The sequence below is a fragment of the Meleagris gallopavo genome, chromosome 3 (assembly GCF_000146605.3).
Source record: "Meleagris gallopavo isolate NT-WF06-2002-E0010 breed Aviagen turkey brand Nicholas breeding stock chromosome 3, Turkey_5.1, whole genome shotgun sequence".
In the NCBI taxonomy this organism is placed as follows: domain Eukaryota; kingdom Metazoa; phylum Chordata; class Aves; order Galliformes; family Phasianidae; genus Meleagris; species Meleagris gallopavo.
Window position 1 is genome coordinate 2,952,207 of NC_015013.2, and position 25,701 is coordinate 2,977,907.

General features: G+C 36.1%; 1 protein-coding gene across 1 annotated transcript in view; it reads left to right on the forward strand.

The window, feature by feature from the left end:
* Positions 1-2,887: 2,887 nt before the first annotated feature.
* The window catches only part of RECK (reversion inducing cysteine rich protein with kazal motifs), a 36,033-nt gene continuing 13,219 nt past the window's right edge, over positions 2,888-25,701 (forward strand). Inside the window, exons 1-12 of the mRNA XM_031552716.1 lie at positions 2,888-2,908; positions 6,084-6,131; positions 7,140-7,181; positions 14,367-14,400; positions 15,342-15,539; positions 17,325-17,592; positions 18,805-18,984; positions 19,919-20,131; positions 20,781-20,917; positions 21,715-21,855; positions 23,743-23,934; positions 25,539-25,661. Of these exons, the coding sequence (XP_031408576.1) occupies positions 2,903-2,908; positions 6,084-6,131; positions 7,140-7,181; positions 14,367-14,400; positions 15,342-15,539; positions 17,325-17,592; positions 18,805-18,984; positions 19,919-20,131; positions 20,781-20,917; positions 21,715-21,855; positions 23,743-23,934; positions 25,539-25,661 (1,582 nt within the window). The 5' untranslated portion in view covers positions 2,888-2,902. The remainder of the gene's footprint in view (positions 2,909-6,083; positions 6,132-7,139; positions 7,182-14,366; positions 14,401-15,341; positions 15,540-17,324; positions 17,593-18,804; positions 18,985-19,918; positions 20,132-20,780; positions 20,918-21,714; positions 21,856-23,742; positions 23,935-25,538; positions 25,662-25,701) is intronic.

A 25,701-nucleotide genomic window follows, 5' to 3' on the forward strand; every position in this document is an offset into this window, starting at 1 on the left:
GCACAGGTTCTCTTGCTACTGTAATATGTACTGTAATTTTATTTTTAAAGGAGTTCTGAAGAAGTCTGATGGTTGGGTTGGTTTAGGTTGCTGTGAGCTAGCTATTGCTGTGGAATGTCGGCAAGCATGTAAACAGGTAAGACTTTCTTACTGTTTTTTTGTCCATTATTAATGTGAAATGACTCAGTGTTGAATTCACTCGTGTTACTGTTTGTGATTTACAGGCTTCATGTATTTTTAATATGAAAGTTAAACTATCACACACATTTCTTACAAATGAGAATATATGCTAGGATGATAAAACATCACCAACCAAATTTTAAGAATTAAAACAGGTAATTTACATTCTTAGAGTTTTCAACAAAAAAAAAAAAGTAACATTTAAATTCTGATGAGATGAAAACCTACTTAAAAAAAAAGAAAGAAACTGCATTTTTTTTCTTTCTTTTTGTTGTGGGTGGTGGTGGTTTTGTGAAGTTTTTTTGTGCGTGTGTTTTCAACCATTCTGGAGGACTAAGCTTCTGGGTGCTTGCCAAGACTTCATGATCCTGAAGTTTGAAGACCTTTCTTGTTAGCATTTCCACAGAGAGAATTTGCTGTTCTCATGAGCATTGTGTTGCATGTACATGTGTAAGAAAGTATGCAGCTACACTCCAGGAGAGGTTTCTAGTTTACAAGACCTGTTATTTGTTGTCTAACATACTTGGTACTCATGGCCCTCTCTTAGCATTGGGGAGGTGGTGGAAGGCAATCATTTGATTTTGACTCAATTCATTGTAATCAGATGAATTAAAAAGTGTTTAGATCCATGATGTAAACAATGTTTTTTCTCATACTGAGACCTGATATTTATAAATTTGAAGGCTTTATTATTTTTTACATATAATCTAGAAATTATTAAAGGAAGGAATTAGGTAACAATTAACATCTTTCCTTTTGGTAGTGTAGGTGGTAACAAATTAATGTTTAACATCTACCAACATGTTTTGACCTGAGCATGATCATTAAGATCGCCAACACTTAGGAAAAGTACCATTAATAGTTAATCGTAATAGTTTTGTGCCAGAATTGCATTGAGATTCAGTAAGAAGCTGAATTTCAGTGTATGTCTACTGTCTTGATCCTCTGCATAAAAATGTTTACTGCTATGACATGCTAGCCTGCAGCTGTTAGGCAGTTACTTTTTGTTTTTATGGCATTTTTACTTTTTTTAGTGGCAAATTAAGACAGGGAAATAGTTCTAGACAGCAGTTCTAGTAGTGACAAATTGCTAAATGGTGGTTTCACCAAATTGTTTTAAGGAATTATCACTTCTCATAGCTTTTTACTCAGTTACCTGAGTTAAAAGAATAAAATTCAGTCATGTAATTAAATCCTGGTTATCATTATTTAAAAAAAAGAAAGAAGAAGAAGAAGAATCATCAAACAAATATGTTTTATTTAGTTCTGTAAGGCTCAGGAAGTCATACAGCCAAGAGCGGAACCGACCCCAGGTATCCTCCTGGTAGCATACAGCTCCCCATGGATAGTCATTTCCAAACAAAACTGTCTCAGCCTTGCTCTATGAGAGCTCTCAATCACGACTTACAGGCAGGCAGTACCCTTAAGTAATGTCATGTAATACCCAATTAGCTGTCATGGAAACCCACCCGACCAGGGAATTGGAGGGCCTCCCTGAAAATACTCCAGTATATGCTGGAGAACTCACTTTTCTTCTGGTCCTCCAGAGAGTCTTGAGAGCCTGTCCTATTTAGATTGCCAAATTGTCACTGAAATTTGGGAATAAAACTCATCAACCCAAATGACAGAGTAGAAGTCTGACATCACCTTATTGCAGTGCTGGATGCATGGGGGATCACTCTGTCCCAGCATGCACACCCATGATCAAAAGCACACAGGTTTTATATATGTTATTATGTGAATATTCATATAATTTCTGCAAAGTGCCTGCCTATTCCTAAGATTGCTATACATATTAAAATCGAGTACTATGCATGCACTGTGTTAATTTGGGGTTTTAGTAAGAGGTCTCTGGTGATCATATCCAGGTAAAAGGTTGTGTATCCAGGTAAAAGGTTCCAGAAGCCAGGTGCCATATGTAGTCAGAGACCTATTTACAAATAGAAATTGGTGTTGACTAGGTTTTCGGTTGGTGTTTCGACCTTGCTATGGTGCCTGTTATCAGCCCTAGCAGGGTACAGTTTACCTCCTACTCAAAGCTGGTGGAATGTTGAGTCCCTGCTTTCTAGGCTCCAGAAGTCCTTTTTATCTAGAAAAAAAACTTTCACAAGAAAATAGTTCTGGTGAGACATTTGAATAATTGCCAAAAGCCCTGAATTTATTGACAGGTATCAATTCCCCCCTTTGTTAACTACTAACTAATTCCATATTCTTTTTTCAATATATGTTTTGATACATCTTCTACAGAGTCTTTTACTGCTTGTAACTACTAATAAACCAATGAGTTCTTCTAGAAGTGAGACTAACCACCCTTTCAGAGATCATTCTCCTAGCAAGACTGGACCTAATACCAACCACTGGGGAGCACCACTGGCGACAGGCCTGCAATTAGACTCTGCATCATTGATCACAACCCTCTGAGCTCTGCCACTCAGGCAGTTCTCAGACTACCTTACGGTCAATTAATCTGTCTCACACGTTCGAAGCTTAACTACGAGAATGATATGGGAGACAATGTCAGAAGCCTTGCTGAAGTTAAAGTATACAGCATCTTCTGCTTTCCTCCCATCTACCCAACTGGTCATGACATCATAAAAGGTTGCCGGGTTGGTCGTGCCTGGTTTCCCCTTGGTGAATCCATGTACTACTGCTGATAACCTTCTTCTCTGCCACTTGCTTGGAGATGATGTGCAAAATAAGTTGTTCCATCACCTTCCCATGGATGGAGGTGAAACTGACTGGCCTGTAGTTTCTCAGGTCTTCTTTCTTGCTCTTTTCGAGGACTGGAGTGACATTGGCTGTTCTCTAGTCTTCAGGCACCTCTCCCCTTCTTCATGACCTTTGAAGGATGATAGCAATTCAGCAGTCCCTTCTGCCAGTTCCCTCAGCATTCATGGGCCTGTCCCACTGTCCTATGGATTTGTGTGTGTTGAGTTTGCATGGATGATTTCTGACCAGCATCTCCACAACCACTGGGGAGTCTTCCTTGCCCCAGACTCTCTTACCTCCACGGTCTGGGATTCCCGGGGTCAGTCTTAGCAGTAAAGACTGAAGCAAAGAAGATGCTCTATAACTACATTTTCTCTGTGTCTTCTGTTAGAAGGGCATCTGCCTTATTCAGCAGTCATCCTTCTTGCTGGCCTGGCTTATTCCCTAGGTGCTTGCAGTGGTGTGAGCATTGCCATTGTGGAACCCACCTCCTGAGTCCTACAGTTTAACATTCTCCTCATTATATTAGACTCTTCTAGACATCTTCTAGGTAGATGCCATTCCTTTCTAACAGGTCATAGTCTTCATAGAAGGTCCCATTTTCATAAAAATTAAAACCTTCACACTGGCACCAGCCATGTAGCTAGGAATTCATATGCATTTTATGTCTTCTTCTAGTTTTTCTCTTTCCTCCAACTGGCAAAATTGAAGAGAAGAAAACTTAGATAGCAGTGTTCTTCACTTGCACTCGCAGGGCTTTATAGAAAAAGACCTACATTTCATCCAGTCCAACCATCCACATATTACCAATAGTTCTCACTAGAGCATGTCCTTCAACACAACGTCTAAATGTTTCTTGAACACCTCCAGAGTCAGTGACTCCACCACCTCCCTGGGCAGCCCATTCCAGTGCCTGACCACTCTTTCAGAAAATCCAGCTTGAATCTCTCCAGCGCAACTAGAGGCCATTCCCTGTTGTACTATCACCAGTTACAAGAGAGAAGAGGCTGAGCCACAGCTCACCACAACCTCCCTTCAGGTATTTATAGAGAGTGATAAGGTCTCCCCTGAGCCTCTTCTTCTCCAGACTGAACAATCCCAGCTCCCTCAGCCGCTCTTCATCAGACTTGTGCTCCAGAGCCCTCACCAGCTTCATTGCCAGTCTCTGGATGCACTCCTGGGTCTTAGTGTCTTTCTTGCAGTAAGGGGCACACAATTGAACACAGTACTCAAGGTGCCGCCTCACCAGTGCTGAGTACAGAGGAATGATCACTTCCCGCTCCTGCTGGCAACACTATTTCTGGTACAAGCCAAGTTTTCTTTGATTCTGCCCCTGTTTTGGATTCCATTGTCATTTGTGCCACATGAAAGAGCAGTAGTGGATAGCAGTCTGTTCTGTTGACAAGCTGTGGCACTCTCTTGGCAGTGTCCCAGATCTTGGCTCTAGGAAGCAGTAGATGGACTCTAGGCTCCCTGTCAGGCCAGCAGAAAGAAGCCTCAGTGTCTTTTAACAGGGAGTTATCCACTGCAAGCATGAGGTGCTTCCTTATTAATATTGGAATTATTTTTCCTCACCTCTTCTTTGATACAGCATATGAGATGGGCCTCTGTAACCATGAGGCAGAGAGCAGGGGAAGCAGAGAGGAAGATCTTGCTATGATCCTAGTAAAAAAACCTTGTTTGATCTGCCTTAAACTGTACCTGCATCATTGCAAACTTGTGTCCCAAAATTCTCCAACACCAGAACAGTAAACGTGTCTGAGAGTGGTGCTGTGCCTATTTTTCTATGTTTTAAAGCCATATGTAATGAAGATATAATTGTTAATAACTACAAGATTCAGCAGCCATCTTACCACTACAGAGGCTCTAGTGTGAGTGCTGGGTTGTTGCATCATGTAACTTGGCAAATTGAGATAACAAGTTTAGTTTTTCCTTGCAAACTGGAGGTATGTGATTGCTGCTGATGTGCTCTATTTTGTTGTTTTATAGCAGTAATGTGTTTACTACATCTGCAGAGATTCCAGAGCTCTCTTTACTTTGGTTACAATAAATATAATTTCTTGTATTTTTTTTTTTCTATTTTTTGCAATCTCTGAATGAAAGTTTTCACAGTAGCACAGACTGGAAGGCAGCATGTGAGGTGGCCATTGTATGTGAAGTTTCATGGCACAGTGAGGAAAAGAGAAACAGTAGACAAATGTAGTTCAGAAAGTATTTTTGTTCTTCTGAAAATAATATGTGTCTGTACCCAAATGCATATCTTAGCAAAGTTTTCAAATTTATCTTAATGTTTAATTGTTTTCCACATCTTTCATTTATGGTTGTGGGCTGTGAAACTTAATTTAATCTTATGATTGCTGTGTCATTTCTCTTTGTTCTCAGTATCAAATGCTGTGTTGCTTGGTTGAAGACTGCTGTCTATGTATCTTGGCTATGTCTTGTACTGACTGGTTGATATGATTCACATGATTTTCATTTAAACTAAAATAGACATGACTTGGCAAAACATAAAGGATAATGGTGAATAACTGGATGTTAATATTGATTCTTAACACTTGAGGGGGTTTTGCAGGCATTTTGAAGGTGATACTATAGGTCAGATCTTACCTTGGTTATTTTAAATTGCTGGAGGGAGAAATATTTAATGTAAGTAATGACCATAATATTTAATATCTGACATGAAAAAGGAGCAAGAGTTAATCTAAAAACAAAACAAAAAAAAAAAGATCTGCACTTCAAAAGGGAGTTTTCTGCAAATGGCTTTTACAATAGTAATTGTAGAACTTCATATTCTAGAGGGAGAAGAAAGGAATAAAACAGATTAACATCTTTGAACATACAAAATGAAGAAAATTGATGAACAGGCTCTTCCATTTCCTTGGTTTTTCCAGTGTTCTGCTCTGTCTGGAAGATCTCTGATGAAAACTAAGTTGCTTTGTCTGTGCTTCCAGTATATACCGGCTTGATGCAGAAATAAGTTTTGGGGTTGTAATCAAATGTAATGTAGACAAAGCTGTAGCTTCTACTTGTTTTTTCTTAAAGCTTTAAATGGATTCTTCAGGTTCCTAAAAAAGAACATTAAAATAGATCTTGTATCCATGGTTATCTTAGGTAACATAAAGTTAGAATCATTTTTATTTTGCAACATGTTTTTATTGTATTCTACTTCAAATTGGGGCATTTTCTGTTTTCAGGCTTCTTCAAAGAATGATATTTTAAAAGTCTGTAGAAAGGAATATGAGGTACGTATGTATTTGTATGCATATATATTTATTAAGTCATTTGTTATATAAATAATGAGGGAAAGTCCAATCATCTTATAGTAGCATGTCTGGAAACTTCCATCCAACTGTATTAGCTGTCTGCAATTACTGTCAAAGTACAATTGCTTTCTGTAAAAAAGGGGCTTCCTTTTTTTTAAAAAAAAAAAAAAGACTTGCATATATCTTAATTTGAATGAAAAAGATACAGCTTTCAAAATGGAGATACAGATTGTAAAACTGTTTCATAAGAGTTCTAATAAAAGTAGGCATTTATTGTGAGCATTCATTGTCAGCAACATTTTGACTTCTAGAATGGCATATGTAGCTTAAAAACAACTAAAAAATTAAGGAAATAAATACAGGAAAGAATAAGCCTTTATGTAGCCTATTCTCATTCAAAATGAATAATTTTTGCTAACATCAGTGAAAGTGTGAATGCCAGCATTTACTTATACTGTTCTATTTTTAAAATTAATCATTAGAATGTTTTCAGAAATGTGCAAATGAAGATTTGTGTTCTTTTTGTAGGATTTTGTAGAAATGTTAGTTTGCTAGGACTTCTTCCCTTTCAATGTTTCTTAATTTAAAAAACAGAATTCTTCTTCTCCCACCCTTTCATCCCTTTTCATCCTGCCTGCTGTCCTGAATTACACAGTCCTGTGTAAGTTCTGCCCATATTGAATGGTATCACACAATTCTTTTTGATTTGGGAAGAAATACAGCAGGTTTCTTGTTTTCCAGAAAACATTAAATTCCTTGTTTGTTTGATTTTCCTTTGGTCTTTCTATATAATCAATCTACAGAGTATTTTCCTAGATTCCTCTCCATTGAAGTTACTATAGTTTATTGTCTTTTAAATTATTTTTCATTTTAAGTAGTTCTGTCTTTTCTGATGCTATAATATGCTATACTGTCAACATCTGTAAGCTTCTCCTCTATTATGCTAGTCTGTGTCCTTCTTTTTTCTGCATTTCTGCATTGCTGTAGGAGGTTGGCCAATATGTGTTGAAGGAGAACGGGAGAGGAAAGGTAAGAGAATAAAGAACACCTACAAAATAGTGATAGTCATCTTACTTACTTTTCTTAGTCTCTTTCTCCAGTTTTTGTCTGGAATTTTAGAAAATGGGATGTTGCTGTTATTGCATAGAAAACCTTAACTCTTTCTATCTGTGCAATACTTTAAAAGACTAGGAGAGACAGCAAAATAACAGAAGGAGAAATCAAGTCTTCTGGTTGATGAAGAAGAAAAGAACTTTTTTAATGAGCACTAGGATTGGTAGAAACAGATATTAGTTAGGGATAGAAATGAAATTATCTGATAACGGTAGATCCTTACTTATTACATTTTTTGGTATGAAAATAGATGATCCTGTGTATCTAGACTTTATGGATAGTCATGAAAAGTAGTATTTGCTATGCTTTCAAGAGATTTATTGCATGCATAAAATTCAAGGCAGTTTTGTCTAAGGTGTGAGATTTGAAAAGCTGCTTTTGGAGGGAACCTGCCTTCCCTTTTTCCCTCCTTTCTGCTTATTTATTTTTAAATAGTTTCCATGGTGAATGTTACATGCTCATTGTGTAGTCTTCTGAGTAGCTTCCATGTCTTTGGCTAGTACCATACTTTGTATTCAGTTGAGTTATTGGGGAAAAACTGAACAACTGGGAGGTGAGTGGGTAATTAAAACACTAGATGACAAGATCAGAAACAGACTCTGAATCACATAAATGCAGTGTTTTATGTATCGTGTTTGCCTTTTTGTTTAAGAAGCCGTGACTCACTAAAAGTAAGGATCCAATTTGAGCAACAGTTTATTGAGAACTAGATATGGAGGTGTTGAATATGATAAAGACATAACATGTAGATAAGAACTAGCTGAATTGAGAATATAAAAGTTTATCTTGTTGTAAACACTCTCCTAGCTTATCAACTGATGCATCTCATATACTCACACAAGGAGTTCGGAGAATTTGCACAAGGTTCTTACACTAGTAAACCAAACATTGCCTAGTACTTTACAGCAGTATTTTGAGAGTAGGAAAGCAACTTCATTAGCTTACCTTCAGCTTCCCACTAAGTTAGTGAGCACAAAGAGTGAGAGCAGTCTTCAAGAGTAAGGCATACGGATCAGAGCAGTGAAAGCAGGAGAAAAAAAAATCTCCTAATGGAAGTTGTTAGAAAGTTAGAAGTTGCTAAGCAGAATCTAAAGTTGTGCAACAAGTGAATCACTTTAGCTCTGACATGCCAACTTTTCATAAGATTAACTGAAAATGCTTTTATTAGATTGCAGTTACTGTTAGTAAGGTTTGTGACTCTTGTGATTCAGAGATTGTACACTTTCTAGAAATGATTTGTGGCATAATAAGCTGTTCATTCTTGATTGGTGCATTGAAGGTTTTAAAGCATAGCCTATGAAGCATGGTCTATTTGCAAGAAGCACTGCATGCAGAAATTTTATTTTTAAAAAAATGCACAGTATCCTTGAAAAGTTTTGAATGTTACTTGAGTATGCATTATTTGGCTTCTTTTGAAAGATGTTATTGTGGAATTCCTTTTTCCCATCTTCTGCTTCTTAGCCACTCATTTTTGTCCTCTTTTCTCTCTAGCTCTGTGCACCTCTTATCTTTTATCTTTCACTACTACCAGCTTTCTACTATCTTGTTCATCTTTATCTAAAAAGAAGGTAGGTGATAATCAAGGAAAGAAGGAAGTGGGCTATATGGACTGTGTGTAGGGTTTTCTAATTTTTCCTATTTTTTCCTATTTGTGTGAAAATTCATTTTTTGAAAAGGCTACATGAAATGCATGCTTGAAAAAGTAGGAAAGCAATATATAATGTTTGAAGTAAGTTGTGAAGAGTTTATTACCATATTTAAGATGCTAAGGACATAGAAAAGATTACGAAATGGTTTTAATGAACTCCTAAAGAATGCAGCTGTGCGTGGCCTCTGAAAGCACAGCATCACTTAAGAATTTGCAGCAGACTTGACCTCTGTATACCACACACTGTAGCTAATAATAATGTGATCTTCGGGTGCTTCTTGTTACTGTTCTTTACAGTTCAAAGAAAGTTGATGCAAGACCCAGTATTCTTGCCAAAACTTAAATTCCAGTGACTATGTTCTACCTTACTCTGCAAGGTTTTTTCTTTTTCCTTTCTTTCTTTTTTAATTGTTTTACACAACGGAGGAAAACCTTGGCCTTGATTGTTACTTTCTGAAAGTTTTTTAAAAATCTAAACAACTGTGCACCGTAATCTGAAATTTCAGCTTACTCCACTAAGCCTTAGTATGTTACCTCCTGACTTTAAATCCTGTTGATTAAATTCTAAGATTAAATTAAGTTGAGGAAAAGTTAACAGAACTTAAAATGCTTTTTTTTACATGGTTAGTATGCACAAGACAGTAGTAGTAAACTTATTTTTTCACAGGTTGATAGAATATGTGTACAACTGTAATTTTCAGGAAGAGAAGTAATATTTTTTTAAAAATCCTCTCTGTTTTCTTGTGTAAATGAGCAGCTTCACTGCTATTTTTCATTCAAGATACAAGAAGAGACTGTTTAGAAAAGAATGCAAAAGCATGCCTTACAATGCAAAAGATTTTCTCCTTTAGCAATTTGTTCTGCACTGTTGATGTGCATGTGCTTTGGGTTTTGAGCCGTTACCTGCAGCTGATGAGCTCCAAAAAGAGCGAAACCAGTTAGGTCCTGCAGTACTGGCTGAAATCTTTCTTCAAGGAGCTTCTGTTGAGGAAGACTGGAAAATCTTTTCTGCTAGATAAGCTTTAATTACCTTTTTCAATTTCCATCATGGCAGAAGGTCTTTGAGACTGTTTTCTTAATGCATACGCACTTGTTTTAGCTGTGTCTGTCTGCTACTTTCCATTTCTCCTACTTGTAATCTCATTTAGTGACCAGTTTCAACAATGCTTGTTGTTACGGGTTTCTTGAAAGGAGGAGTCTGCAAGATGAGGTTAATCAACAAGTAGAGCAAGTAATTTTACGTTTGACCTTTGAAGTTCAATATTGCCATCTTTGTTCTCTTAATATTTTATTCATTAGTTGAAAGAAGGAATTCAAATATTTTTTTTTAATCTTCATTTCCCCAAGTCTTGGTGAGTTAGTTTTTCTTTTAAGGCAAACAGCCTTTTCTGCTGATATTGTTTTTTGTGCATGGGAGGAAGCTGTTTGTTTTGCTTTACATATATCTGTTTTATCCTTTCTTTTGTTTTATCTCTCTTTTCTCACAGTTCACTATTTCAAGAGATTTTGACAGCAGATTCAGGAAGAAGTTTGAATGGGCTGACGAGACTTAAATATGACTGCTATTTAATTCTATAGATAGGGCTTAACTCCGTGTTCTATAATGAAGTTAGGGTTACTAATTAAAGTCAGACTGTGACTGTTTAAAGCTGTAATCAGCTTTATTTGCAAATAGGTGACATTATTTTTTCTAAGATTTTCTCATGTGTATATAGTTGTGCTTCCCAGACGTATAGATTTATTTTCTGAGACAGTGAATAGTTTTCCAGATCTACACAAAGAGCAATGTCAGCACAGAATACTTAGCTACCACAGAATACAGTGATATTACAGGCTACAGTTTCATGAGGTTGAGTTGCTTTAACAACTCGGTGCAGCTGAAGTTCCTGCTGTTCTTTCCTGCAGCTGCCTTTTTTCCACATGCTACATCAGGTGCTCAGAGCCCCATCCAGCCTGACCCTAGCTGTCTCCAGGGATGGAGCATAATCTTCTAAAAGATTTTGTAAATTCCTAGCAGAAGAGGAAAATGTTCCTCAGGGCTACTGAGAAAAATAAGGTCATTAAAAGATTATTGGAGTCAGAGCTGATGTAAGGCATACACAAGACTATACAATCAGGAGCAGGGAAAGAAGAGTTGAAAACAACATAGAAAAGGGAAGTAAGACCAAACTATTTTTAACAGTGGTATGAGTGTTACTACAGTGATTCAGCCATCTGCAGAACCCCATGGCAGGGGAGTAGGAACTAGGTGATCTGTAAGGTTCCTTCCAAGTCAAACTATTCTGTGATTCTAGGATAGCGTTGCTTTCTACTTTGCTGCTGTATACGCCATGTTGCTGTGTTTGATACAGACTGTGTATGTAGGAGTCCATCCTCAGAAGCTTCTGAAATTAGTCAGTTTTGGATCAGACTGATGTGTGTGACAGCAGATCATTTCTGATTGTTCTGTGATACACCAGAGGTCCCAAGCCAGAAAGTATGGTGCTATATAAATGACATGTTCCTTTATGTAACAGTATAAATCTGTTCCTTACAGATGTAGGGTGGTTATTCTGTCTACATGTTGCTTCCATTAGTTCTTGTGTCTGTCATCCCTGTTACATAGGTGAGTGAATGACAGAAGTTGCTTTGCAAATAGTTTCTGAACTGAATCAATGAAAACCTGCTGCTGGAATGAGTAGTTTTGCTGTGAAGTTGTTCATAGAGAACTTCTTAGAGAACTTCTTAGAGAACATCTGCAGTAACAGTGTTCTGAGATCTAAAATTTGATACAGGACTCTAGAAGGATTAAAAATATTGGAATTTTACTTAGTGAGGTTCTGTGTATTATTTTATGTAGAGCAGGTTTATGAATTCTTTTATCTGTGCTTTTATTCATGATCAATAAAATGATAAATAGTAAAGTTTATAGATAAATCTAACTTATATTTTAAAGTTAGTTTTTTTATTCTCTTACATTGTATCATTGTTGTATCTGCCATGGTTTACCCAGTAAATAAATTTCTGACTGTAAATAGAAGAAAGCCACTCTGCTCACTACAGTATTGGAGGTATTTCTTTAAAATCCTACATTTGACTGTCAACTTATTTCGCCAGCCAAGAATAAATTATCCAAAAGATTATTTCATTGTGACGCTGTAGAAAACAGGATTATAGGACTATGTTTGACACGACATAAAGATTAGCTGATGAGTTGGTATTTGTGACTTAAATTTGAATAAAATAAAATCATCAATGACATGATACAAACTGAAACTTTAAGACTTGAGGCTTTTCAAATCTAAGTTAAAACATCAATCATCAATCATTTGCTACTGTAAATGTTTCTTGTGGCTTTTCAGATTTTCATCAGAACTGACTACTTGGGAATGCTAATACATGTGTAGAATGCCAATCTGTATGCTGAAAGTTCTTGCTTTTAAGTGAACAACAGAAGATAGCTGTGTAGATAGCTATGAAAATAAAGAACGTTAAAAAAAAAATCCTTTTTACTTGGGTACATACAAAGCTTTCATGAGGAAAAAAGTTTAAAAAGGGGAAAGTAGGTTTGTAGAATTCTCCAGTGTTTTTTAGTAAGATAAATGTGAATAATGAGTAACATACCAACAAAATAAGAGATGAGGACTTACAGGTTTCAGTGTCAGGAGTTAATGTGTCTCTGAAGGTGAGTAGATAAGGAAGAGGGTACAGAAATTGTAGGTTGTATACTTGGCTATGCTGAAACTGTCAGTAAATGTGTGGCTGCCTGTTTGTTCTGCTCTTGTGGAAGGAAAGATGTTCTATATTTACCTTTCCCTGGTAAGCATAACCAAACGTAAGCACACTGCTTGAAAGGAAATCATCAGCATTCAGAAGTTGCAATTACTTGTATTTTTATGAGTTAGCCACAGGGAGGACTGGTTACTTTGATATTGACTTTACTTTGTTCTGTAGTATTCCCAGACTGGAATTCAAGAGAGAAAATAAGGATTATAATGCTAAATCAGATTGACTCAAATGACCTCTGGGAACAAAGCAAAAAGAGAATTTGAATTAGAAAAACAAAGTCCAGCACTGTAAACAATCTCTGAGAGAAAAAGAAAAATCAAGGTGATTTCAAATAGAATGTTTAAATATTATTAAGTGAAGAAAATGTAACACTTCAATCCGTTTATAGCAGAACAGATTTTTGCAAAAAAAAAAAAATCAGATATTATTGGGGATACCCACTTCTCTGCAATGTGGTAAATATTAGTAAATAATGTAGATGAAGAGTCTCAAGAAAATTTGATATGCATCCATGTGCTTATTTACTGTTTGCCCCAGAGAAAGTGACAGCTGCTGCCCTCTGGCCAGTTGATAATGGAAGACCTCAGTTTGCTGCTTTTTGACTTGTAGCCCACTTGGCATCTTTGTGCTTGTGTTTTGCAGTGCAGGGAAGGGGTTCCCACAATCAGAAGATTCAGCTGTAGAAAATCTAGCTGAGGAAAGGATCATGAAGTCTTCTGAGTAAACAAAAAAGTAATGCTACTGTAGAAAATCTAGCTGAGGAAAGGATCATGAAGTCTTCTGAGTAAACAAAAAAGTAATGCTACTGAGGGAATTTTGATTTCTCCTAACAGAAATCTGTTAGATGGTGATAGGAGAAATGAAGGAGATCAGGAAGTTTATAAAGATGTGGATTTTGTTATGTCTTTATGGTAATGGTCTTGGTCACTTCTGATAATCTTACAAGTGTAGAGAGGCTTCATATTTCTTTTTCAGAATCGTGTAATTTTAGTCTTTCATAATTGGCAACTGTATTTTAGAATTTCAGCCTCAGAACTTCATCTTTCCATTGAGTTCCAGAAAGTTTATAGGTAGAACTTTATGAAGAAATGTGGGGAAGACAGTGGTTATTTTGGGCAGGAGTTCAATATGCAATCTGTCAGTCAATTGTCCGATGCGCTATAGAGCCCTCTGAAACCAAACAATTGGATGTGTGTTTTCCTCCTCCTTCTGCGGTTTAACATGTTGTGTATCCCCCAAGCGTACCACGTGGTGACTGTAAGTCAATGGCATTGATACCATGTGTTAGATTTTAAGGTATATTGCTGAGATTCTTGAAATTTTCTGTTTGCACATGTGCATATGCAAAGCTCTTTTTTGTTTGTTTGTTTGTTTGTTTTCCCTTCCACAGATATCCTTTAAAATTGTCATGCAAAAACATTTTGGTATATCCTGATCTGACATGTTCTTTCTAAGGTAGTCCAGAAAAACCATCCTTTTTGCTTGAATATATTTCAATAGTATTGTTCACAGTACTTAGGTGATACTTGATCTTTCCATTTCTTTCATTCAGGGTTTTTGTTTAGCATTCTTATTTGTTCCAGTTAAACTGAACTAGTTGAACAAAAACATTAGAAATGAGCGGGCACCTAAATGTTTATTTGGAAGTTTTCAGGCTTGTAATGCTATTTTTGTTTTGATTTCAGAATGCTCTCTTTAGTTGTATTAACAGAAATGAAAGTAAGTATGTAATGAATAGTTTTTTGTTTTTGTTTTTAGTTTTCCTTTTATAAGCTAACAACTCTTCCTCTGAAATGCAAGAAATTCTGTAGGTGAACATGCACACAAATCACAAGGATTTGGTTCCACAGAAGGGCTAGGCAAATGTATAATTTTTTTGCTCAAGTGGTAAGAAGATTGGGCTGTTTGCATAATTGCTATCAATTTTTAATTTATGTATCTGTATATGTTTAGTTTTTTTTAACAAAATAAAGCAGATATGTTTGAAGTCTTATGCCACGCAAGTGCTATGTTGTCTGATTTCTCTCTATAGAAAATGAAATAGCTGGACACAGAGAACTCAGTGTCTCAGAATTAATTCTAATAATAGTATTTAGTGGTTGGCAACCTTGCCAATGGCAGGGGTGCAGGAAATAGTTTGTCTGTAAGGTCCCTTTGAAACCCAGCCATTCTGTGATTCTGCTTCTCAAGAAAGTATAATTAATACTATGGCAAAAATGCGTGAATCACAGTGATTCAAGCTCTCTCTCTTATTTGATTCAAATGAGTTTTAAGATACTGGTTTCATATTTATTTGTTTACCATTAGTATTTGTCTAATAATTCAGTTATAAAGAAAGATTAGTTCCCATTAGAAGATGGGAACAAAATATCCGAGGATATAATTCAGATGGCTTATTGATGATTTAAATGGGAATTCAAGATATGTGGGGACCAGAAAATGTGCTTTGACTAATTATAGATATTCCCATGCATTCTGTAGACAGAGATTATTTTACTGAAGATAATTTGGTCTTCTCTGTTGCTTTTTCTATTATTTATTTATTTATTTATTTTCAAGTAGTATCTTGTGCATCATTATGTGGGGTACAGACATGGTCACATCTTTGTTCCTCTGTGTAGGAAACCATGGATTTTTCTTTGTCTTTCTTTTTTCCCCAGTGGGATCAATCTGTTGCAGTTATGCAGGTCATCATACAAACTGTCGAGAATATTGTCAAGCAATTTTTCGGACAGACTCTTCTCCTGGTCCTTCACAAATAAAAGCAGTTGAAAATTACTGTGCATCAATTAGCCCTCAGCTAATACACTGTGTGAACAACTATACGCAATCCTATCCAATGAGAAATCCTACAGATAGTAAGTATAAAAATTCTTTTAGGAACATTTTTCCTCTAAAAATGTATGTAGGGTGCTCTGAAAGTACTGCCTGCTATTTATTTCAAACTGCTGTTTTTCAAAATAGTCGCCACCATTAGGTATGCATTTTCACCAGCAATGGACAGGAGCCTTCATGCCAAGCTTGTAAAAATGTGCGTCCGTGGAGATGAACTGCTGTTATTGTCACTGCTGAAACATACCACTCGCCACCTCACTGTGCTCACCTCACTCTTTGGTCTCCAGAAATGTTCAGCAAGCATTGATGAATGTCAGTGGGTGCCTTTTTTTTTCCTGCACCTATGCTACTCCACACTTTGCATTGTATACACTTCCTTGTCAGACATCATTTTGTCAGACTGACCCTTTGCTGCCATCTGTTGCACAGCAACAAAATGTGGTAGAATATTGGTGGAAGGGTTCAACCTCTACTGCCATATCACCAACATAAACCTCTGACCATGGGCCAAAATAATCACATTGGAGGTATTACTTTTGGAACAGTCATCATATTATTGAATATTGTTTATTCTATAAACTATATGAACACACTTCTTAGTAATATGTAATTATATTTATACAGTGACTACTTTTATTTATAGGTGCACTGTTGGTTATTATTATTATTTTCTTTTATTCTCTGTACTGGTTCCTGTTTTTCTTGTTTGCATTTCAAAGAAGCAGTGTTACCTGAAATATAATAGAAGTAGAATAGAAAATAGTTTTAGTTGGAAGGGACCTACAAAAATCATCATACTACGCAGAGCTGACCAAAAGTTAAAGGTTATCATTAAGAGCATTATCCAAATGCCTTTTTAACATGCACAGGACATCAACCAATTATCTAGATAGACTGTTCCAGCATCTAATTACTCTGTTTTTAAATAAGTTTTTCTTAATGTCAACTCTGAACCTGTCCTCACACAAGTTTAGCCATTCCCACATATCTTGTTAGGATACTAGGGAGAAAAGTCAAGCATCTTTCTCTACTTCCTCCTCCACAAGAAGTTGCAGAGGGCAATGAGGTCACCCCTCAGCCTCCTTCTCTCCAAGCTTAAGAAGCTCAGTATCTTCAACCTCTCTTCATAGGGCATGCCTTGCAGGTATTTTACCAGTTCTGTTGCCTTCCTCAGGATGCAATCAAGTATCTTAATATCCTTTTTATATTGTCGAGTCCAGAACTGCACAGTGTTCAAGGTGAGATTGTATCAGTGCTGAACATAGTGGGATAATCACCTATTTTAACTGGGTGACTGTGCTGTGTTTAATGCACTTATTTCCCAGTCTGTACCTGCATCTAGCATTACTCTGTCCCAAGCACAGTCTGATATTTGTTCTTCTTAAATTTCACAGTACTGCACCAGTCTTTCTAGATTCCTTTGCAAAGCCTCTTCTTCCTCAGTCTTGAGTCACAAGCGCCTCCCAGTTTAGTAGCATCATCTAATTTACTAAGGATGTGTTCAACTCCTGCATCCACAGATAATCTGTAAAATATGTTGAACAGAAGTGGCCCAAGGTTGAGCTCTAAGGAACTGCACTAGTGACTGTCTGCCAGCCCCACTTATTACAACACTTCGAGCCCTGCTGTTGAGCTGATTTATCCATCTAGAACATCTGATAGCATACTCCGTAGTCCAGGTTGAATGTCATGAGGCCCAGGTGACTTACAGTTGATCAGCTGACATAAGTGGTTCCTTACACTTTCTGGTCGTGTAACTTGGTTGTTGCTGTATGCTTGAGAATTAATAACTCTTATTTCTTAAACAGGTTTGTATTGCTGTGATAGAGCAGAAGACTATGCATGTCAGACTGCTTGTAAAAGAATTCTAATGTCAATGAAAACAGAGCTTGAAATTGTTGATGGACTTATAGAAGGCTGCAAAACGATGCCTCTTCCTCAGGATCCACTTTGGCAATGTTTTCTTGAGAGTTCAAGGTCTGTTCACCCAGGAGTCACTGTGCATCCTCCACCTTCAACAGGCCTCGATGGAGCAAAACTTCATTGCTGTTCTAAAGCAAACTCTTCCACATGTAGGTCAGTATCTCTCTACCTTCCTTTCCAACTGTGAAAAGGCTTCAGAAGTTGTTTCATGTCAGACCTTTGCCCAAATCTGACTGTGTACATCTAAGTAATGAGTTCTGTGAATTCGTGGAAACGGAAAATAGGTTTAGGTAGTTTCATGAGTGTCATGTTTACTTGAGAAGAAAAACATAAAATGTTCCATTGGAAAAATCAAATTTCTCATTTTTAGCACTGGCAGAATTTAGCAGACACACTGAAGTTAATGAAAGCTGTATCTTACTTGTAATACTAGTATTGAAGTAAGCTGAAGAGATTTTATCAAGATGCTGATGACAATGAACAGCATTCTTGTGAATAATTGCTGTTGGGCCCTTTTTAGTTCAGAGTGATTATCCATCCACTTTGGAAAGATAATTGCTACATTTAAAATTCATCAGTTTGATAATGTGAAATTTAATTCTGAGCTGTTGCTTTCTTTTATGCTTAAGTTTTCATTAGCAAAGCAGCAGACCTGCTGCTTTATGGTCAGTTTTGTAGTACAGCCCTAGAATTATGTTATTATTTAGAATGCTGTAGCATATGGCAATTGATACAATAACTTTTAGTTGCTTGCTTTAGTAATCATTTCTTTAAAACTGATCCTTTCTTAATGTTTTCAATGTGCAATAGACTTTAATAGTATAATGAAGTACCATACCTTCATTTGGTGGGAACAGTCATAGTTTATGGGATATTGCTGTGAACAAAGGGGGCCTGAGTGTTGTTAACACTAGAAAAATCTCAAACAATACACTTGTTTCAAGTATCATGGCAAAGGAAGAAATGTATTTTGCTTGCTAGTCTTTTGTGTAACATGAATAGGTGTGATCTGAAGATAAAGGATGGGATTAGAAATTGTTTATTGTTGTGTTAACTAGATTTATTATCTATCAAAGTTCAGACTCCAGGTATTACATTTATGTTGAATGTTTTATATTCTGAAGTCTTTCAGTCTTATTGGTGTAAAATTTTGCTAACATTCTTAAGCAAAACTGAACACCGTTGAACCATTGGGAAGTGGATATTTGCTTAGAACACATTTGGATACTCCTGCAGAATTTATTGGCACTAACACAAATTTCTAGTCAGTGCAGGCTGTTGTAATCAGCAAGGAGACGACAGGCTCTGCTATAGCTGAACAACTGCTGTTCTTTTCATTTGATTTTATGTTTTTTTCCCTCCAAGGGAGCTCTGTACTAAGCTTTATAGCACGAGCTGGGGCAGTTCACAGAGTTGGCAAGAATTTGATCGCTTTTGTGAGTATAATGCAGTTGAAGTTTCCATGTTGACCTGTTTAGCAGATGTACGAGAACCTTGTCAGCTGGGCTGTAGAAATCTTTCTTACTGCACTAATTTTAATAACAGGTAGGAAAGAGACACTGGATATTTTAAAAAATAATCTCTGTGCTTTGATTAAAAAATATGTTTTTCAGGCTTCTTTTGATTATATTTAGCTTTATATTTAGCTTATATTTAGCTTTCAGATATTTTAAAATTAGTTATTGTTTAGAATGACTTGTAAAATGGCATCATATATTAGCAGTATATTTCTCTGTCTTACTATATAGGCAAGTAAAGCATATTTGCTGCAATATTATAATATTATGCATTATAAATAAGTTAAAGAATGCTCAAGTTTATATGTTACTTAATAACATTTTCCTGGGAATGTTAATTTTCTTTCAAAATTCCTTTTCTTTTAGAGATATTTGTGTGGTTTTATTCTCTATGGGACAAAATGTATAATTTTAAGTGCTGCCTGAATTAGTCATTGCAAGGTTACTAGTTAAATCATGTTTGAGTTTCAAAAGTACATTTAACATTTTATCATTTAGCTGGTGGGGATTTCTGGCTTTTCTTTGAAATATATCACCATGCCACCATGTGGTCATATAGTCATGTCACTGTATACTGACTAGTAAATGTGATAAATGTAGCCCAGGCAAAAATTAAATCAGCTTGCATTAGTGATTTGCCACGAAACATTCCAGCAGATTTTCAGTACAGTTAAATGTTTGCTCAATATGTCAGTTTTCTTTAGGTAAGAAAAATATGAATGATGCATGATCTGAAAGAGAAGTGAAGAAGGCATTTCAGCCTTGAGTCTTCAGGAGATTATTTTTCTTAAAGATAGAAATTAAACTGATTTTGGTCATGCTTAACTGTGGAAAGGATTCATCTATTTTATGCTACAAAGGGCAAGACATTTCAAAGCTGTAGAATTCATATAGTGAAAGGTAAAATGTGTGGTGTTTTCTTTCTCTTGTATGCTTGCAATTTCTTAACTTTTTCTTTTAAGACCAACAGAACTTTTTAGAAGCTGCAATTCACAATCAGACCAAGGAGCCATGAATGACATGAAGCTTTGGGAAAAAGGGAGTATTAAGATGCCATTTATAAATATTCCTGTTCTTGATATTAATAAATGCCAACCAGAAATGTGGAAGGCAATTGCCTGCTCACTGCAGATTAAACCTTGCCACAGCAAATCCAGAGGAAGTATTATCTGCAAGTAAGTACCAAGAAAAAAAAAAAAAAACAGAGGTTCTGCTAAGGATTTTAATGAGAACTGAAAAATTACTATAGAATTGTGCATGGCTGCTGTTACGAAAACATGGCAGAGCAAACACAGAGGGAGTGTAAGCTTGCATAATTACTACATCCCTGTAAAGTTTTTCTTTGCAGTGTTCCATCTTGTGTGTTCCATCTTGAAAATTGTTTGTTGTTTTTTATGTTTTTTTGTTTTTTTAACTCTATTGTCTATGAAAATCTCTTTTTTTTTCATTTGTGGATCTATTTTCAAATGACAGACAACTCTGGAAAACACATGTTTTAAAGGAAAAACAAAATTTGAAATACGTGACTGGGTAGAAGAGAAACCAGTTAATGTGTACCAGTAGTGAGATGTGATTTCAACCCTTAAGTTGAACCCAAGGAAATGTTGGATCTTGAAAGATACTTGCAAATGAAGTCATAAAAAACAAACAAAACTCACCAAGCCCAAAGAGCGTGTGTGTGTGTGTGCATGTATATGCATGTGAAGTATATCCATTCCTCTGTTGTGGGGCAGGTGTGAATTAGAGGAAGAGAAGAATAGTAATACAAGACTTCTTCTTTTTTAAGTGGTGTTCATGAAGTTCTTTTTGTTTATTTACCTGAAGATCAGATTGTGTGGAAATACTAAAGAAATGTGGAGATCATAACAAATTCCCTGAAGGCCACTCAGCTGAAAGTATTTGTGAGCTCTTATCTCCAACAGATGACTTGGAGAACTGCATTCCTTTGGATACGTACCTGAGTAAGTACTGACATATGTAGATGACAAATTAGAAAACCGAGATGCTTTGAATGCTTATCACTACTTTTAATCATTTGTTATCTCTTTCAAATAAAATGTTATTGAGCATAAATTCTTGTACAAAATTGGAGCTTTGTAAAATTTTGGTTAAAGCTACAACTGAAAGTATTGCTAAACTTATAAATTGATTCCAGAGAGATGGTGTATTAAAGCTCTGGGTGGTTCATTCCACTTAGTTGCTTTGTTTGTTTTCCCTTTCTTATAATAGGAGAATCGGAGAGCATTGCTAGTGAATTTGATTCTGAACAATAGAAAGAAAGAAAGAAAGAAAGAAAGAAAGAAAGAAAGAAAGAAAGAAAGAATAAAAAGAAAGAATAAAAAGAAAGAATAAAAAGAAAGAATAAAACTTTATCAATGATACAGACTTGGTAAAACATAAAGTCTACTTCAAACCAATAATTTCTTAATTATTGACCATAAGAATTTTCTTGATTGAACTAGCAGTCATTGTCAGTTTGTCTTTTTGTCATTTAGAGAAAAATCTTAGAGAAACAAGATAAAGAATTGTATTTTGCTTGTGAAGAATCACTTGGGTCAGTACTTCCATGATTGAGTACTGAACTTGACAAACAAAAATTTGACATTGTCATGTCAAGCTTTTACAAGTATAACTAAAACTTATATATATAAAAAAGATTTAATAGTGTTCAAAAATAAGGTTTTACTGTGCCATGTTTTCCTGCAGATAAATTAACCTCATTTAAATCATTGTAGATGGCTGTATACTTTGCTTTCAGGTCCAAGTTCTTTAGGAAACATTGTAGAAGATGTTACTCATCCATGTAATCCAAATCCATGTGCAGCTAATCAGTTGTGTGAAGTAAATAGAAAAGGATGTCAGTCTGGAGAACTGTGTCTTCCATATCTGTGTGTACCAGGTAAGGGTTTGAACTTATGTTTGCCTGAATTTTGGTGGTAAAAATTTTACTGAAAAATTTATGAAAGCTTTAAAATGAATTGCTGGTAGCCCAAAAGAACTATTATCACAATTATCTTTTCAAAACCTGTAGCATGCTTTGCAGATCTTCTTGGTTCTTATGTTTGCATTTTTATTCTTGACTAAAATGTAACATTTAATTTTAAAATATTGTTACTTTTTCTTCAGAAGAAATAAATATCCATACATGATCTCTAGACATCCTGCCCGCTATTTAAAATTACAAGCATACAATACTGAAAAATACACTTCAGCTCACTGCAGCTCCAAACATAACATTGTTACCCTGTATTTCCATGCATTGTTAGCCATATCCACATACTTTTCCTCATTGGTCAAATAAGTGCACATTGTCTCTTGCCTTGAAATTAATAAAAATCTGGATATCAGTCTTGGAATGATCTTCTGAGAGCCCTGAGAATCTGATCAAATGCAGAAGGATCAAGGATGTGCACTTGCATTGGCACAGCAACTCTGATATTATATTGAAGTTCAAGATGGTATCTTATTTGGAGTTGTCCCAAATCCATCATTGGCCAGAACAACATCCTGAACTCTCTCTAGTGGCTCAAAGGCGAGTAGTTCAGCCCAAGTGAATACTCATACTTTTGCATAAGTGCTTCCTTGTTACTACAGTCTTTTACTTCATAAGATTCAGAGTTCCAGGACTTGAGAAGAAAGTGGCATGGACATAATTTATTTGCCTGTCCTTCTTTCTCTCTACTGTTCAAGTTAGCAGCAGTGATATATAGTATCTTCGCCCCTTAATGACTGACACCACACCACTATGAGCTTATTGAGTCAGGAAAACTCCAAGTATCAAAACTCCAAGGCAAATGAACTCCATGTCTCTACAAAATCTGTAGGCTTGTACTTTTGAGGAAAGTGACACTGAGTTTGGGAAACAACAAAGACACAAGCAATGAATATTGTATTGCTGTTTTGTCCTTCCACATAAGGACAATGGTACTTTTTATTAAAGATGAAGACTGGAAATGCGAAAGTACACAACTGACTGCATTTTTGCTGCTGCTTGGATGACTGATAATGTAGCTGCATCTTACTAGAAAGGAATTCATGGCCATTTGGGGGCTACTTTTTTGAACACAGGAGTTGTCTAACTTTGTACTGAGCTTCAACTTGAACTGATTTTGAGAGAGTGCCTCATGTAGAATGAGCTTGTTATCTAACTTCAGAATAGCAGGCTTCGATGGTGATGGTAACAAGATTTGAATCTGCAAAAAGAGGTAGGAGATTGTACTACGTCCAGATTCTACGGCCACTTCTTTGTTCTACCTTAGACACCAATAGTGCCTGCTGAAATTCTTCTTCCCCCTTTCAATCAGAAGGTATCACTGAGTGATATTAGGGATCACCTGTGGATCTTGAAGCAAAGAGGAAATCTGGCATTTGGTAACTGCTTAAAAGCATGGTTTGAGTGAGGGAGAGTGAGAAGCACTGATTTTTAACCTGAATTGCTTGCAGCAGCAGCCCCTTTAACAGAGGAAGTGACAGAGAATGTGGAACTTGCCACATCACGTATGTCTCCTACTTCTACAGAATTGTGGAAAATAAGGATTACTTGAGAGATGTTGAAATTATGAATCTTTTTATCTTAAGTGGTGTTTCTGCAAGTACTTCATAACACTGCCTCAGACAGTTATCTTCCATTTCTCCTACTTGTTGCTGTAATGAGTGAAGGGTAGAGAAAAACTCCTTTGTTTTTTTTTCTTTTTCTTTTAAAGAAATCAAACAGTAGTGGTTTTCATAGTGGCACTCAAATTCAAATTTTAAATATATTTTTGGTTAAATTTGTCTTTGTATACAGGCTGCAAACTGGGAGAAGCTTCGGATTTTATTGTCCGTCAAGGTACACTTATTCAGGTTCCATCCTCAGCTGGTGATGTTGGTTGTTACAAGATTTGTACCTGTGGACACACTGGATTGCTAGAAAACTGTGTAGAAATGCATTGTGTTGACCTCCAAAAATCATGCATTGTTGGTGGACAAAAAAAAGTAAGTATCAGAAAGGTAATTGTATCTTTACAGAGCACCTTTTCCTTAAGTAGTGAACTTTGAGTTGCATATGAAGATCAAAGGAATAGAATGCAAAGTTTGTCAGAAAATACAGTGATTAATACCTGCATCAATATATGTAACACTTGTTTAATACTTTTATATGCTGGAGAGTTGCATTACTTAAGTCAATACTGAATAAAGTCTGACTAAATTAATGAAAATTCTTTGTAAGTTGTTCTTAGTATGCCATTTTTCAACCAAAAGGTCACTGACTTCCTTCACATGCCCTCTATTTTATACTACTTCATAGTACCTAGCTTCTTTTCTGATAGCAGAACTTGCTCATGAGAGCTTTGTCAAGGAAACATTCTGAGGAGAGTCAGTAGGCAGTAGGGATGAAGTAAACACAGTAGAACAAATTTTCTCTGCTTTAAACAAGCTTGGTGCTGAGGTTTAAACCAGTATGCATCACTCTGCAGATACAAAACTAGTGATACTTTGTGTAAATCTGCTGTAAAATATTCAGGGACTTTGAACATTCATGTGCTGAAAGCAGTCATTAAATCTTTGTTTTGTTTTACTTGACTTTAAAAAAAAAATGTGCACTTTTGTTTGCACTTTATCACTCATGTTACCACAGCAACTGAACACCTTGCTTTCCTTGGTATATTTCTCATAGAGCTCTCAGACAATAAAGTATTTTAACCTCCACAGTGTGGCATCATATAATCAGAGAATCATACATAGGTTGGACAGGCCCTTACAGATCACCTAGTTCCTACTCCCCTGCCATGGGCAGAGTTGCCATCTGCTTGATGAGGCTGCTCAGGGATCCAACCTGGCTTTGAACTCCTCAGGGATGGGGCATCCACAGCTTCTCTGGGCAGCCTGTACCAGCACCTCACCATCCTCTGGGTGAAAAAATTCCACATAACATCTGTATCTCCCCTGTTTTTATTTAAAGACATTTTCCCATTTCACCAGTTTTTCATCCAGTCAGTCTATCAATAGTCCAGCCTGTTACCTACTGAGTTCTCTCTTTGATATTGGAAGCTAACAGCCTAGGAAAGCTTTCAAATAGATCGAATGTCAGTCACTTTTTAATTCTATAGAATCACGTAAAAATATTCTTTTTAGTACATGCTCCAAACCTTGGAAACTTTTCTTGGAAATTGCTGCAAAAAATCCTTCTTTCTTGTCTAGTTCTGTGTTTTAAACAGCTTCTTATGCTACAGGTGCTTTCTTCTTCCATTCTGTTGGTCAGCTGTCATTTGCCTTCGAGTATCTCTTCTAAATTGCTCAAGTGCTGAGGATTTTACTTGTGCTAGATTATTATTTCTCAAGATTTGTAATCTTTAAACTGAACCCTCTGAAAAGGGATTAGAGATAATTGCCTTATTTCCGTGGGGCATAGTTACTTTCATGCTTTTTGTCTCTTGACAAAAAATACACACTAAGGATAGAAGTACACAAATGAGATAGAAATTGCAGTTCTAAAAGGAACTGAAATTAAGATAACAATAATTAAAAATTTGCCTGTGCTTACTGTTTTCTGGTATACTTGTATTAATTGGATACATTTACTTAATTATTTTTATTATTAAGGCCATGGAACATCTTTTAATATAGACTGCAATGTCTGTTCATGTTTTGCTGGAAACTTGATATGTTCCACACGTCAGTGCTTAACTGAGCACAGTTCAGAAGATGAACGTCGGAAGTTTACAGGTAATAAAAAACAGAAACTGTAAGTTCATTATTCTTAGAG